This window comes from Microtus ochrogaster, chromosome 10 (assembly GCF_000317375.1).
Source record: "Microtus ochrogaster isolate Prairie Vole_2 chromosome 10, MicOch1.0, whole genome shotgun sequence".
Taxonomy (NCBI): domain Eukaryota; kingdom Metazoa; phylum Chordata; class Mammalia; order Rodentia; family Cricetidae; genus Microtus; species Microtus ochrogaster.
The window spans coordinates 44096280-44111078 of record NC_022016.1 but is presented as its reverse complement, the minus strand read 5'-3'; the positions used below and the strand labels follow the sequence as shown (position 1 = coordinate 44111078).

Here is a 14799-nt window from a genome sequence, read left to right as displayed (position 1 = left end):
TCCACGGTGTCATTTGCGATTGATGTCATTGCTGGTGAGATGGACAGATACTATGGATGCTGGGCATCGGCGTTAGGACGGGCCTTGCAGGCATCTGGCGACTTTGAAGAGTCGTCACCGTTGTGCTTCGCTGTCAGGACTGCGATCGCATCTCTCCAGCAGCAACGCAAGGACTGAGCTGCCTTCAGAAATAACACTGGCGTTCGAACTTGCACCTGGGGCGGGTTTAAAATAACACAGACACCTGCACTTTCCTCAGCCGTGCGTGGGCCGTTCTCTTCCCGGATGTGTTTATCTGTCCGGTGGAATGACACCCAGCGGAAAGCTGCCAGGCAGGGCTGGGTCGCCCAGTGGCCAGGTGTGGTCAGGGCTGCCCCGGGTTCCTTGGCTACTGCTAGCTCTGCTGTGCTTCCGTTCCCTGTCTTCCAGATCTCACTAAGCTCCCCAGCAACGAAGCAGGGCCACTCATCATCTTCAGCTGTCACTCAAGAGTTCCGTGGTGTAGAATGAACAAGCTTCCGGTAGTTACAGACGTCATGCGTAGCCATGGCACCCGCTCACAACCCTGGACTGTGTCCCTGCTCTCCCAGTGGCAGCAGCTGGCTGTTGGCGCACTGTCCTCCCGTCCCTGGCAGGTACATTGTCTCCCAGGTCTCAAGCATTCAGGCCTTGGCTTCTTTGGGATGTTATTGTTACTGAATTCGGGGTCATAGTCTGTGACCCTAGATGGGGCTGAGCCACCCGATCTCAAGAAGTCAATGAAAACAACCACATAAATAGCAAAGAGCAGAAAAAGGAGATTTAGTCAAAGTGGCCCCATTGGGAAGGGACAAAGTGATAGGGTGACCCTTTTGAGTCCATCTTCAGGGTCCTGAGGTGAGACTGAAATTTAAATCTCAGGCTGGAGAGATGGCTCAGAGGACAAGAATAAGAGAGCTTGATGCTCTGGCAGAGGACCTGAGTGGGCTCCCAGCACCCACATGGCGGTCCACAACCATCTATAACTCCAGTTGCACAGATCTGATGCAACTGTGGGTGCGCACACAGAGACACACATGCACATAAATAAAAATAAGGTTGAAAAGATCTCTAACATTTAAGTAGAGGGCCAGGGATTTGCAAGTCTAAGCATGCCATGATCAAGGCATGGTCCTGCCCACTGATGACCCATCATCGTCTGGGCTCCAGTTTCTTCAGAGGGCAGTAAGTAGTAAGCTGTCGGCACTGTGGGAAGTCTCTTCTTGGGAGACAAGCTCCATCTCTGGCTGTTGCCAGGTTTCAGCCTTTTCCTTCTCCCACCATGAGATACCTGAGGGGGCTGCCGATGTTGGGGTGATCGATTGTTTCAATAGTCCAGTAGGGACTATTGAAAAGTGAAGGACACAAGTGTCTTTTAAAATATCCTCATCTCTTCCCGGTCATTCTGATGGCTGCTATGTGGCCCCTGCATGCAGAGGACATTCCAGGGCTATCAGCTGTATCCTGAGCTTTGGGTGACCCTCTTACCTGCTGGAGAGAAAAGGTCGATTGTAAGAACATGCAGCGAGACTCCAGCTGTTGCTCAGGCCGCCCAGACCTGACAGTGAAGACATAGCAGGAAGGCCTTGTTGATGCACAAACATGTGTTACAAGGAGAAGGGCCCTTTGTTTGTCCCGGCCACCCAGCTAGCTTACACCCAAAATAACCACACAGAAACTGAAGAAACTCCTACACCAAACATGGCTCTCAGCTCAAAGGGAAGAGGAGGTTATTATGAAGCAGAATATGACCGAGTATGGTCCGGTACCGTTCAGGTCACCCTCAACGCTGTGGTCCAGGGTAGTAACAGTTTCAAGAAGGTGTTTTTTTTTTCTTTCTTTTTCTTTTTTTTTTTTTTATAGCAATAGAACAAGAAAGAAGTCACAAATCAGTAGTACGTGGTAACATACCTTTAATCCCAGAACTTGAATTAACCCATATTTCCTATTTACGCTCCACCATGTGGCAGTACCTTTTTGCAGCACAGTGTGTTCATCTCCTGCTTCCTCTGCATTTGGCTGGAGACTGCCCTCTTCCCAATGTGTGTGTGCGTGCACCTGCACATATAAACATAGATATTTGCACATATATATCTTCTAGAGTCCCTTGCACCCAAACATAACCACTGGCAAGGTTGCACACCCCTTCTGATCTGAGGTGGTCAACAAGCAGGTTTGCCTTCCGCCTTCTCCTTTCTGTCTTCTCAGGGTCAAGTTCAAGGTGACTTTGGAATGCACACTTGGAAGACCGTCATCAGTCTGGGTCTCCGAAGGGCAGTGTGGAGTGAAGCTGTCTCACCCGACCCTGACACAGTGTGCTCACTATTCAGATCTAACCACACGATTTAGTAGCGTCCGTGTGGGTGGGGCGTAGGCCACAGTGTGAAGACCGAGGCCAGAGGACGGACGACTCTGTGGAGTGAGTTTTCTCCACTTTGATGTGGGTTCCAATGATCAACTCAGTTTGCCAGGCATGTACAGCAAGTGCCTATGACCGGCTAAACCATCCCCCTCACCCCTGAACCTCCTTCGACTGCAGACTTGGGCAGGAGAGGCATGTTTACCATGTCTCCTAACGTTTCTGCTGGAGCAGCTGGCCTTTGGGGTGAATACGTCCCCCATACTCATCTTCTTTTGTGTCTGACCCTGGAGCTATCACCCCGCCTTTCTATAAAGTCAGAGAGCTTCATATGTATTCTAGCAGGATTTGAAAGGGTGAACCCCGCCTCTATCTGTTAGGAAAAAAATCTTAAGGAGAGCCTCTCCGCTGGTGCAAAAAGCTCCAATCAAACCAGATTAGGCCAAATCAAAAATGCCCACATTTAAGGAATGCCGCACTCTCAGGTGGCCAGGAGCATGGCAGAGGGAAGACAGTGGGAGAGCACAAGCAAAACCTAAAACACGTGTTCCAGCTCTGGGCAGCAGCCTAAATACCCTGTGGGCGTGGTCCTGACCCTCCCCCGGGAGGGGTCAGCGCTTGGCAGGCTGGGTGTTGGGAGTCCAGAGGTGGAGTCTGGCCCAAGGCAACTTCTGGGGGAGGGGGCCTGAGATGGAGCTCCTCGCTCCATTGGCACCCCAAGGATGACTGCCAGGGGCTGGGGTGATGCATGCCCCCAACTTAACATTACAATATGTATTCTAGCAGGATTTGAAAGGATGGACCCCAGGAACTGCACTCAATGCTGAAAGAAATTTTATTATTTTTTTGGTTTGTGGGTACCTCATGCATGTCTAACCAGACCCAGTAATGCAGCACATCTCTGAGGCAGGATAGAAAGACAAGAAAAATTGTGGGCACGTAAAGGAGCCCCTCACCTTTCTGCCTTTACCAGTTATGAACCTACAATTTAAACCTAGGAATCTCGCCAGAAACCCTATTTTCAGGGAAGGAGCACATACTTGTGCAATCCTGGCTCTCGGCTTACCTCACTTGTGATAGCTCCAGCCAAGGCCTCTTCACAGACACCCCACAATCTCATTCGTCATGAGAGAGAAACGTACGTAGATAACACTAATGTTTGTTTCTGCGATTCCCAAGAGCAGGGCAATGGAACCTATTACCTGGCTCAGATGGGCTTAGCCCAGAGAACAAGGGTCCCAGAAGCCCAAGGACCATTCAAGTCTCTCCAAGCCAGACGCCCTCAGGTCTGTGGATCCCCAGATGAGCTAGGACAGTAAAAAGCAAGCAAGGTTTTATTGAATTGGAAACCAGCTTCCCACAGAGGAAAGGACTTGAAAGGACTTGAAGGCGTGTTGCCAGCCAGACCTCATGGTCCATGCTCCCCCCATTCCCCCCACCTGTCCCCATCCCCCTGCCCCTGCCCACAGGACCTGAGCCTAATTGGCTTGGGCCTGTAGTTAAACTAGGGATTGAGTTCAGAGATTCCTGTTTGGCTGAGTTGGATGGGTGTGGGGTGAGGTGGGAGAAACAGACTGGGGGAGGGGTGGAGGGGGGAATCGGCTAAGAAGTTTCAAGGAGGAACCGGAAAGTGAGGAAAGCAGGGTGGCGGGCAGGCAGCCACCATTATTACCTCGGTGACTCAGGGCCTTTTAAAAGTCCGGTTCTGGAGGAAATGTACAGCTTTGGGGGAGACTTTACAGGCTGTGGGTCCCATGTCTGCGTTCCTGTCAGTATAGAGGTCACTGGGAAGCCTCCTGCTAGTTAGACAGCTGTCTGGCTGTCTCCATCTGAGATAACCTCCCTCCCCCCTCCCCGCCCGCTCCTCCCTGCTCCCCCCTTCTCTTTCCTGCCCAGCTGTGCTGTTCTCATTTCTGCCATTAAGACAATGAATTGCTACTCTCTCTGGAACTGCCCATACCACACTTGGGGACATCTCACTTCCTATGTCACTTCCTTGGAGGCCCGTAGCCACACCCATGCTTTTGGGTGTCTTTTAGCTCTTTATTTAAAAAAGTAAGTATGTAAGCCAGGTGGTGGTGTTGCTGCGTGCCTTTAATCCCAGCACTCGAGAGGCAAGCAGATCTCGGTGAGATCAAGGCCAGCTTGTTGTACAGAGTGAGTTTCAGGACATCCAGGGCGATTACACAGAGAAACCCTGTCTCAAGAGTCAAAAATCAAATAAATATATGTATGTGTGTGTATCTGTGCAGGTGTACCAGGTGTGCACAGGGGCCCACAGAAGCCAGGAGGGGGCGTAAGAACCTTGTTGGGACCATTTGGAGTCCTGGCCTCCAGCTGCTCTTCCCTGCTAGAGATCTTTACTTTCCTTCTGATCTGAGTTACTGAAAGCTGTGTCAAAGTTGTTTACCACCTCTGCTTCACGAGCACATGTTGCCTTGGCCTTGAGGATCAGAGGATAAGGTTTTCACCTGTTGGCCCACCTGACTGTTGGGTATATAAGCCTCCATGGGGCTATTGAATAAAGGGTTTCTTACCAGTGACTAGAGGTTCATGTCCCTGTGTCTCTCTGTCTGTGTGAGTCTTTGTATGTTTCAACCTCCAGCCCCTTGCCCGAAGCTCACACGAACTGTATGGTAGCACATAGAGCACAGACAGGCGTTGTTTGCTGCAGAACCCCTGGAGCCAGAGCTACTAGATGGGGAGCGGGGGATGGGTAGGCGCTGTGAGTTAAACTCTGGTCCTCTGGGATAGCAGCAAGCGCTCTTAAACTGTGGAGCCATTTCCTCAGCCCTGGGGTGCCTTTCTGAGCCCCCCCCCCGTTTCTCCGCACCTTGTGTTTTCAGCTTCTTTTAAGGTTATCTTTGATAAAACCTCAAACTCCCCTTTACACTGTCTACTTCTGAAATTCCAACCTGCACCAAAGCCACGGATCCCAGTTTGATCCTTAAAATCTAGGGGGATTCTTCAGGCTATTGTAGGTGCCCATGTGGAGTTGTGTCTTTGTCCCTTTGCAACTGGCACTTCCAAGCACTCAAACTCCTGCCCCATCAAAGCGGCCTCCAGTCCCAGGCACAGTGGCCCTGGTCCCTGGCAGCTTGCTCAGTCCCTGAGTCTGGCATCCCACCCTTAGGCTTGATCTGTTTCATCTGTGTCATTGAGGGGCTCCTGAGCTCCCAGTCATCCTGTAGCCCAGACAAAGCATCTCACCATGTTACCCACACTGGGGGTCATCGAGCGTCAAATTCCAGAGGAGTAGCCAGGCAAGCAAATGCCTCAGCTGCACATAACCCCCTCAATTTAATCTCCAAAGAAAGGCCGAGATGAGACCCAGGGCATTTGCGCTTCTGCTGATTTATTGGCAGGCTGGACCCACACATCTCGAGACAGCCAAGCCCCTCTCCTCTCCCTGTATGTGGAGAGGTTCAGCTGTCCCAATGAGTCCTGCCTTGGTAGCCTCTGGGGTGGAGCTCCCTGGGGTTCTCCTGCAGGATGGGGGTATAGGCAGAAGGTGTCAGTGATCTCTTCTCCTGCACAGAGCCGCCAGGCCAGTTGACCATCCCCCTCCAGACGGTGGGACCACCACAGTCAATCCGTGTCTTAGGAAAGATGTTCTTCACGAAGCCAGTCTTCCTAAGCTTCAATAGCCCTCCAATCACTTCACCTCCCAGAGGATTTGGACAGCCAGGTTCTCAAACATCGGATGATGGGGAGCGTGTTAAGCTAAAAAGTGATACCTGCCATTCCCAAAGCATCTACAGGCACCCACTGTGTGACAACAGGCTCACAGAGGCACCCACTGTGACAGCTCAAGCTGGGTGGGACAGAGGCAGGTCCTGGCCAGAAACTTGCAGTGGGAATGATGGTTACACTTTGACCCTAAATGGACCCCCAGGTACTTCCTAGGGGGTGGGGTGGGTAGATTCTCTCTTGCTTATGTGGAATAGTCTGACTTCACAACCATCCCTTATAGGGTGGAGGCTATCAGCAGGAACAAAATCCCCAGGCCTTCCATCATAGGAAGCACAAGCCGAGTGGCTGATGAGATAATGTACCCATCCTTCCAGACCCTCAAGTGGATTTACCCACAGAGAAGTTTGGGGCTGTGTGTAAATGGTACTTAGGAGCATCCCATGGTCATGTTGGTCTACATGAGAGTCCATTAACACAAGGCCTTTCTTTGGGGGGCACCAAGAGGACTCATGCCTGGGAACTGAATGGGCTGCAGATAAATGCAGGTGCTTCAAGAGGAAAGGCTTCTGAGGGGAATGGGGCACCCTGGGCATTCCGTTCTAGAAACTGAGAGTCTCTTGGTGCTTGTTGCTCAGGGGTCTGTCTCAGTCTCCACGGCCTGGGCGGATGCCCCATCCCAGGGGAAGGATGGGGAATGGGCAGTGGCTCAGGGCACCATGTGCCACCACTTGAAGGCGAAGGGCTCCCGGCGCACATTGGTGCCACAGTGAACCTCCCCGTGCAGCATGTGGTACGGCGTGAAGTCATCGATGAAGGTGCAGTGGAGGCCCAGCGGCTCCAGCAGGGAGCGCACCTTCTCCTCCAGGCAGCAGCGGCCATTGATGATGGGCCCGAAGGGCTTGGGGATGCCCAGGTGCTTGCCCAGCACCAGCATGTTTACCTGCGGGGCCAGAGGGGTCCCAGATCAGAGGTGAGACTTCAACATCACCTTCCCACCCTGGAAGCCCCAGGAGAGCCTGGGGTTATCTCCATGCAGCCTTGAACGTATCTGCTCTCTCATTCCTGTGTGGTGGGGGCTGGAGAGAGCCAGTGAATCCAACACCCACAGAAGGATCTGCAGAGCCCAGCCCTGCGATGTCCCCGGCCACTCCCTTCCTCATCGGTGAACTGTGGTGGCTGTCACGTTTGCACAACAGAACCCCCTACCTCCTAGGCTATCTCTGTTGGACTGAGTTAAACAGCTAACCAAGATGAGCCAATCAGATTCTCTCTCCCAGAAAGTTAGCGTTGACATGGGGAGAGTCTCGGTCTTTGCCTAGACAGGTCCTGCATCTCATGGCCATGGCCATCGTGGTGGTTTGAATGAAAATGGCCCCCATAGCCTCATCTATATGAAGGCCTGGTCCCCAGCTAGCAGCACTATTTGTATTAAGAAATACAGTCCGGGGTGGGTTCCTAAAAGCCCACGCCATTCCCAGTTTTAACTCTATCTGCCTTGCACTCATGAATCAGATGTAAGCTGTCAGTTGCTGCTCCAGCACCATGCCTGTCCGCCTGCCGTCTCGTGCCTTGTCGTGAAGGTCAGGGATTTCCCCCTCTAAAACTGTAAGTCCCCATTAAATGTTGTCTTCTCTACATCGCCTTGGTCATGGTGTTTTATCACAACGGCAGCAAAGGAACAAAGATGTTCGTGTCTGCCTGCAGAGCAGCGAAGGAGAGAGGAGCAGCGACGGGGAAACAAGCAGAAGCAGTGATGTGGACACAGAAACGAGAGGCCACGCTGAGGGCTTCCTGTCACCGTCCCCACCCTCAGATGTCATAGTGTCCTTGTGTCAAATCTCCAGCGGAGCCAGCTTGGGTGGGCCTCTGCTTCTAGCCAACAAAAGAACCTCAACCCTTGCACAAGCTTCCGGAAACACGCGGATTAATTACAAGGCCTCCCCAAGCATGCAGGAAGGATGGGGAGCGGAGAAAGGCGTTGCAAGCAAGGGCAAAAAGCCAGGGAGGGACGGAAAAGAGGACTGGGTCAGGGTTAGGGCTGGGTTAGGGTTAAGGCTAGGGTTGGGTTAGGGTTGAGGTTGGGGTTAGGGTTAGGGTTGGGTTAGGGTTATGGTTTGGGTTACAGTTTGGGTTAGGGTTGGGGTTAGGGCTGGGTTATTGTTAATGTTGTGTTAGGGTTAGTGTTTGTTTGGAGTTACAGTTAGGGTTAGAGTTAGGTTACGTTAGGGTTAATGGATACAGGCTTTGAGACTTGTGTATAAGAGCCCAGCTTGTGCCCGGGGTTAGCAGATTGTCCCCTGGAGGCGTGTTAGAAGGCAGACACACTCTCTGAGCCTTCATCAGATCTGCTCAATCAGGACATTTGAGGGGGACTTCAGGCGTTGGGGGTTTGAGATGCACACTTAAGGCTCAGAGACAGCAGAGCCAAGGCTACAGTTCCATCAGAGGCATGTTTCCAGGAATACCTCTGGTATCTCCACTCATATCTCAGAGTGGTTTCACTTTGTCTCATTTGTGGTCTGACCACTTAACCCTTCACCATACAGAGTAGGTGGTTGGTAGATGCCCTCGGAGCAGTGAGGAGAGTTTCCCCTCAATGGAGGACAGAGACAACTCTTAACCATCTCTATTCCCCATGGGACATCTGCTTCTGTGTGGGGTGATGTCAGCCGAATTGGGCATGACCCCTCAGCTCCTGGGTAAAGCCATGTGCCTGCACACATGATTCTATGTAACTTTTCCTCATGCCATAGATGTGAACTCGGCCTCATCCTTCATGGGCGGCCACAGGAAGCCACAATGTCAGCCTCGGCATCCTGGGACCCCAATTCTCCTCACCACCACCTGTTGCTCACCACAGTTCCACTCATGAAGGCAATCGAATGTCTTCCCCTAGAACTGGGTCTCGGAGCTCATCCGAGGATGCCCAGGTGGGGAACTCACCAAGTCGGGGAAGAAAGCCACAGCCTTCCTCCTCTCTGTCTTGAAGAGCTGTGGGATATCAATGATGTCGCAGTCAGAGAGGCCCAGCTCCCTCTTCAGCACCTCGCGGTTCCAGTCAATACAGCTCTGCGGGTTGGTAAGGGACCAAACTGGAGAGACCTCGCCAGTGTGGCTGAGGCAGGTGTGCAAGTGCCCACCAGCCTAGATCCCTCCCTCCCACGTCCTGTTCTTCTGTCTGAGCAAACACTGAGAACACTCCATCCTAGACCCCAACTTAGGCAATCTCATTCAATACATGGTTTAAGATTTCTGTTGTCTTTAAGTGTGTGTGTGTGTGTGTGTGTGTGTGTGTGTGTGTGTGTGTACCTGGATGCAGTACCCTTGGAAGCCAGAAGAGGGCAACAGATCCCCAGGCCACCCTACACTGGGCTCTTGGGGCCACAAGCCTTGCTGTTATTCTCATGTTTCCTTTTCTTTCAGTCCACACCTAACAGTGCACTCCATCTGTCTCCATTTGTCCCCTTCTTGCCACCTTCACTGCTCCCCCCACCCCCGCCTTGAAGTCTGCCCTCTGGCTGGGTAGGTTGCACTACCTTTGCTCACTGACTTATCCTAGCCTCTTCACTGTGTCTTCACACGGTCCCAACTTGTGACCATATAACAGGCCATACTTGCTGTAGACGCTGACATTCTTCCTGGGGGTTGAGCTGTATCTTTCTCATTGCTTATAGCTCTGGGTGCTCATGGCCCTGCCTGTATTTCTCAGATGCACAGGGCTCACAGCCTTCCCCCAGGTTAAAGGAGGGTCTGGGCCTGTTTCAACCTGACTGACCTTTTGTGAACTGTGGGTCCCATATGTCTGCCTTGGCTCTGACTCCAGTCCTGTCCACACCCACATTCCACCTACAGCCCCATGGCCTTTATACCTGTGCAAACTTATTAAAGTTGATAAGGTTCTGGTTGGAAAGCACCTGATTGATGGAGATGGTCTTGACCCGCCTGTCGCCTACGAAAGAGACAAAGAGGCCTGGGGGTACTAGTGCAAGGCAGAATGAGGGCCCCCCGCTCTGGAGACCAGAGGCCAAGTTCATAGCTGCTGGTATGCTTGAGTCAACGGCTCCTCAAGTCGCCTGAACAAGGGGTGGGCAGCATTTGCGAGAGTTTAGCCTAGCCAATCGGCACATCTGGAGGAGGAAGAGGCATTGGAGGAGTCTGGTTGCTGGGGGTAACGAACTGCAGAGTTTTACTTGAGTTCATTGAAGATGGTAATGACTAATTGGGACTAACCTGGGCACCCGGTAGTGGTTCCTCTTCCTCCAGCTCCTGGGGGAGAAGCTGGCTCTGTTGCTGGCCCTCACCCCAGGGCTGGGGTTTATGGGTTCTCTAGGCAGTGAACCAGCCAGTCCCAACAGGCTAGGAGTCCAAACCAACAGGTTTTGGCTTGCTTTTTAGGAGCGACTTCAGGCCTAGCTTTTCTGCCCGCCCAGTGGAGGCCATGGAGACAGAACTGGTCAGGGGAGCAGAGTTTGCAGCATCCCCAGCTGCCAGCTTATCCAAACCCTGATCGTGAGGCTGAAAGGAAGCTCCTCTGTGGTCAGTGCCTCATTCTCCTGTACTCTGCAAGGGACACGTCATTACCGCCACCTGACTGACAAGGGATCTGAGGCTCCAGGTGCTCAGGTGACTTACCTAAGGTCCTATAATAAGGGCTTGGGGGGCCCTAGGAGCCAGGTGCTCCTAAGGGACTTCTAAACCCTCGTTTAACCTGGGAAAACTAGGGATGCCAGCCATGAGCATCCGCGGGTTTGGAGGGGCAGAAGAGGGCTCCTCTGACCAACACACATAGCTGTAGGTCCCATGTCGCCACCTGGAGGCAGACAGTCTTATTACACGCCAGCTCTGTGGCATCTTTTGTGAGGCCCTGGGGCCAGCACCTCCTCCCTCTGAGCCTCAACTAACAGCAGATTCCACTCAGCGCCCCACCCCACCCCACCCCTGGGGCCTGTCAGGATCATCAGGATAATGTCTGTGATACCCCAAACCTAGGCCTGACACTCCTGGGCTCCGAATAAGCCACAGCAGCCTGGCCTGGTGTGTCTGCAATTGGGGGGGTGTGGCTGCTGCATATGGCTTATCTTCCCATCTGGGCAGGTTGGACTAACTCTACTCTACCTACTGTTCAGGGTATTTTTTGGTTTTTGTTTGTTTGTTTTTGGCTTTTCAAGACAATGTTTCTCTGTAGCTTTAGAGCCTGTCCTGGAACTAGCTCTTGTAGACCAGGCTGGCCTCAAACTCAGAGATCCGCCTGCCTCTGCCTCCCAGGTGCTGGGATTAAAGGCATGTGCCACCACTACCCGGCTAGGTTTATTTGTTCGTTTGTTTTGTTTTGTTTTTAAGATTGAATTTGGGTTCAGAGAAGTCTCACTAGGGTCTCTGTGGAGCAATGGCTTAGGGAACACAGTCGCTGTTTTATTTTCTGGGCCCCAATGCTGTGCTCGGAGCAGGGAGACCTAACAAACCGAGCAGGGCTCTTGGAAGCAGATTTGGTCCAGGGTATTCTCTACCTCCCACTTGGCCGAGAAAATGTAGGACTTTAGTGCCCAAAAGAGCTTTCTTCGATTTTATTTGTTTTTGGTTTACTGAGCCAGGGTCTCACTAGGTAGCACAGGCTAGCCTCACACCTGTCCTTACCCTGACTCCATCCCGATGCTGGGGTTCCAGGCTTGCACCATGCCCTGCTACAGTCCAGCTGGTCCTGCCCATCTAAACTGCTTTATTTTGAATAATGAGAGCACAGGCTCCTCATTCAAAAACGGGGTGAGGAAAAGCCTCGCTAAACACACGAGAGTAGAAAACACTCCTTCCACAGTCTCTCTTGACTCATCATAGTGTCCAAAATTTGCTAATTGACAGGGTATCCGTGGGGGCAGTGTGGCCCTTCACCACCCTGAGGCCTGGCTCTGATGTGGTTGTATGAGAGACACACTCCGCTGGCATGGGGTGACTCACTGAGCCAGGCACCTCACTTGCCACAGGCTCACCACCTCAAGCAGCCACCACTGGAGGTGGCCAGACTGCCACAGCCTCCTGGCAAAGATGCGCCGGCAAGGGGCTCCTCCCACCAAGGTGCCCTTCGGCTGCCCCTGAAGTGAAGGGCAAGGGCAGTAGATGCTAGGCTGTGGGTCATCCTCCCCGCCCCTCAAACCCAGGCCCTGTTTGAGGTGAGGGCACACTCCATTCCATGATGACCAGGGAAAGAAGGCATGGTAGCTGGGGCTTCAGAAGCAGGGTAGAGAGCAGCAGAGAGCTCCTCCGAGAGACAGAGGCCACTGGTGGAGGCTCTGGGGCGCCAGCAGCTTTGCAGACTTGTCACACTTCATTTAAAATCAAACCAGTGACCAAAGAGCGCTAAACCTAGGCTCTGGGACCTTCTAAGTGGAGGCATGATGGGACATCCCTGGGCACACCTGGCCCTCACCTTCTTCTCCATACCCTCTGCCCTGTGCCCATCTTAGCCCTGCCCCCACGTGGGCAGTGTCGTCATGAGGAAACATTCCTGAATTTTGGGGGTACCACTTGGCTTTAAAATGCTCATTCCTTTCTGAAATCATGGGGTGCTCAATTCAGGAGAGAAACAATGCTGCTTTGGGGGGACTTGACGTCTTTACTCACCAATGACCCCCTCAAAAAGGAGGGACCTGCCATGGCCCCACTTCTGTTTTTCCTGGAACAGCCTGAAGCAGGCAGCGGGGCTGGCCAGGAGGAGCCGGAAGCCCTGTGTGTAAAGAGCAGGTACAGCTGAATTCATGGCCTTATGTACCCACCAGCTCCAGCCCAGCCCCAGCCCCAAACTCTCAGGGCTGCCAAGACGTGTCCACAGTCCTTACCTTCCTGTCTGGGGCAGGGACAAAGCTCAGAAACTCATCCACGTGGCCCACAGCCAGCCAGTCCACAAAGAGCTCCACCAGGGGTTGCACCTTCTGGGCATGGAGGAAGTTTCGCACTACCTGGGTGACTCTGCGGCCTCTCGACCTGGGCCAGGGTTAGGAAAAGATGCCAGAATAAACACACACTCGGGAAGAAACAGAATGGCCAGATGGCAGCTCGCCCCAGTATCTTACTCCAAAATGTGCTCCCAGGCGTAGTGGCACAGACCTAACATTCTAGCATTTGAGAAGTTGAGGCATGAAGATTGCAAGTTCAAAGTTAGCCCAGGATAGATAGTGAGTTCCAGGCCAGCCTGAGCTACACAGCAAGACTTTAATTTCAAAACAACATACTACTTTATAAGCAGGAAAGACAATAAGGCATGTTTTAATATTCCACACAGGGTGGGTTCTGGCAACCGCACTTAGCACAGGCTAGCCACGTGAGGGGTCCTCAGAACCATGTTCTCCAGGACACTGAGTCATGCCATCCCTACTCTTGTTTTGGTTCTTACATAGTGGGGTTAGTTTACACTTCTCTGGCAGCCTCAGTTTCCCCGGATGTCAGCGGGAGAGGTCAACAGGGCCGTCCCAGCGGGTCTTACCATCCTAGAACTTTCTGTTCAAGCATTTACAATCCATCCTTCTTTTGCCTTCTGGAAAAATTACTACAGCGAGGTCTCATTGTCTTCTCTCTAGCCTAACTCAGGATTCATCCATTATGTGACATCATCTGTTCTAGTGGCTTTGCTTAACTGACTGTGACTATTATCTCCTTCTCCATCATCAACCTGTATCATGTGCAGAATACACCATGTGTACATGTGTGCGTGCATGCGTGTGTGTGCACGTGTGTGTGTACATTAGGGCTATTGTCACCTCAACTCACATTTTACTTAATGCCTTTCCTGCTCCAGAAAAAGACCCACTGTTTGTCATTTCCACCATCTTATGAACAAGGTTTAACTTAAATGCTGTTTTTCTCTATGCTACCAGCTGCTACCTTACATGCTACCACATATTTATGTCACAGAGACTTCAGTCTAACCAGAATGTGGTGTGTGTGTGTGTGTGTGTGTGTGTGTGTGTGTGACTCAATCTCTCTGGGCCCCTTATAGAGGGAAGGCTTGACTTGACTTAATGACATCTTAGGTCCCTGCTCACTCTGGCCTGCTTTGAAGGTACTATCTGACTTCCCAGGGTAAGTGCAGGCAGTCTGCAGAGTGGCCCACCCCACCCAGGACGTCCCCGCTCTCCACCCCCACCAGCACCAATTCCAGACGGAGCCTCTCACCCAGGCAGGTTGCCCCCAATGAGGATCCTCCCCAAGGGGTACTCCTTCCCATTGGCCACCACGGGCGGGCTGACCTCCAGGTTGCCAAAGGAGTCCAGGCCACTCACGGAGTTGTCTCGCGGTTCCCGAGTCACATAGCCAAAATCTAGACCCTGGTAGGGAAAACTGAGTCAGGCAGGGGCAGAGTGCCAGGAAGAACCTGCACGTGACAGGCTCTGAGTCCCTAAAAGATGGGGTGGGAGTGAGCTCCCATTCTTCAGGTGGAAATACTGAGTCAGAAATGGGATAGGTCTGGTTGTATGTCACTTGTGCAAGGGGGCCCAAGTTGGGAAGTATTCAATTGCCAGGTCTGTGGTGGGCCTGTCAGGCTGGTGTCATTCTGCCAGTCACAGACCACAGACTGTGTACCCTGAACAGACAGAACCTTCCTGGTAGACAGCTATCACCGTGATGATGACAGTCGCTTGCGAAGCTGTTCCTGCCACTGAGGAAATAGAGGCTCTGAGAGGGACCTAAGTCTGACAATATCACACAGCATGTGGATGACACAAAGCTTTGCCTGAGTT

At 52.4% G+C, this 14799-nt stretch overlaps 1 protein-coding gene across 1 annotated transcript in view; it reads right to left on the bottom strand.

The window, feature by feature from the left end:
- Positions 1-6776: 6776 nt before the first annotated feature.
- The window catches only part of Padi3 (peptidyl arginine deiminase 3), a 26721-nt gene continuing 18698 nt past the window's right edge, over positions 6777-14799 (bottom strand). Inside the window, exons 11-16 of the mRNA XM_005352922.1 lie at positions 14234-14385; positions 12901-13045; positions 12686-12788; positions 9940-10019; positions 9014-9139; positions 6777-7010 (exon numbers count right to left, since the gene is read on the bottom strand). Of these exons, the coding sequence (XP_005352979.1) occupies positions 6777-7010; positions 9014-9139; positions 9940-10019; positions 12686-12788; positions 12901-13045; positions 14234-14385 (840 nt within the window). The remainder of the gene's footprint in view (positions 7011-9013; positions 9140-9939; positions 10020-12685; positions 12789-12900; positions 13046-14233; positions 14386-14799) is intronic.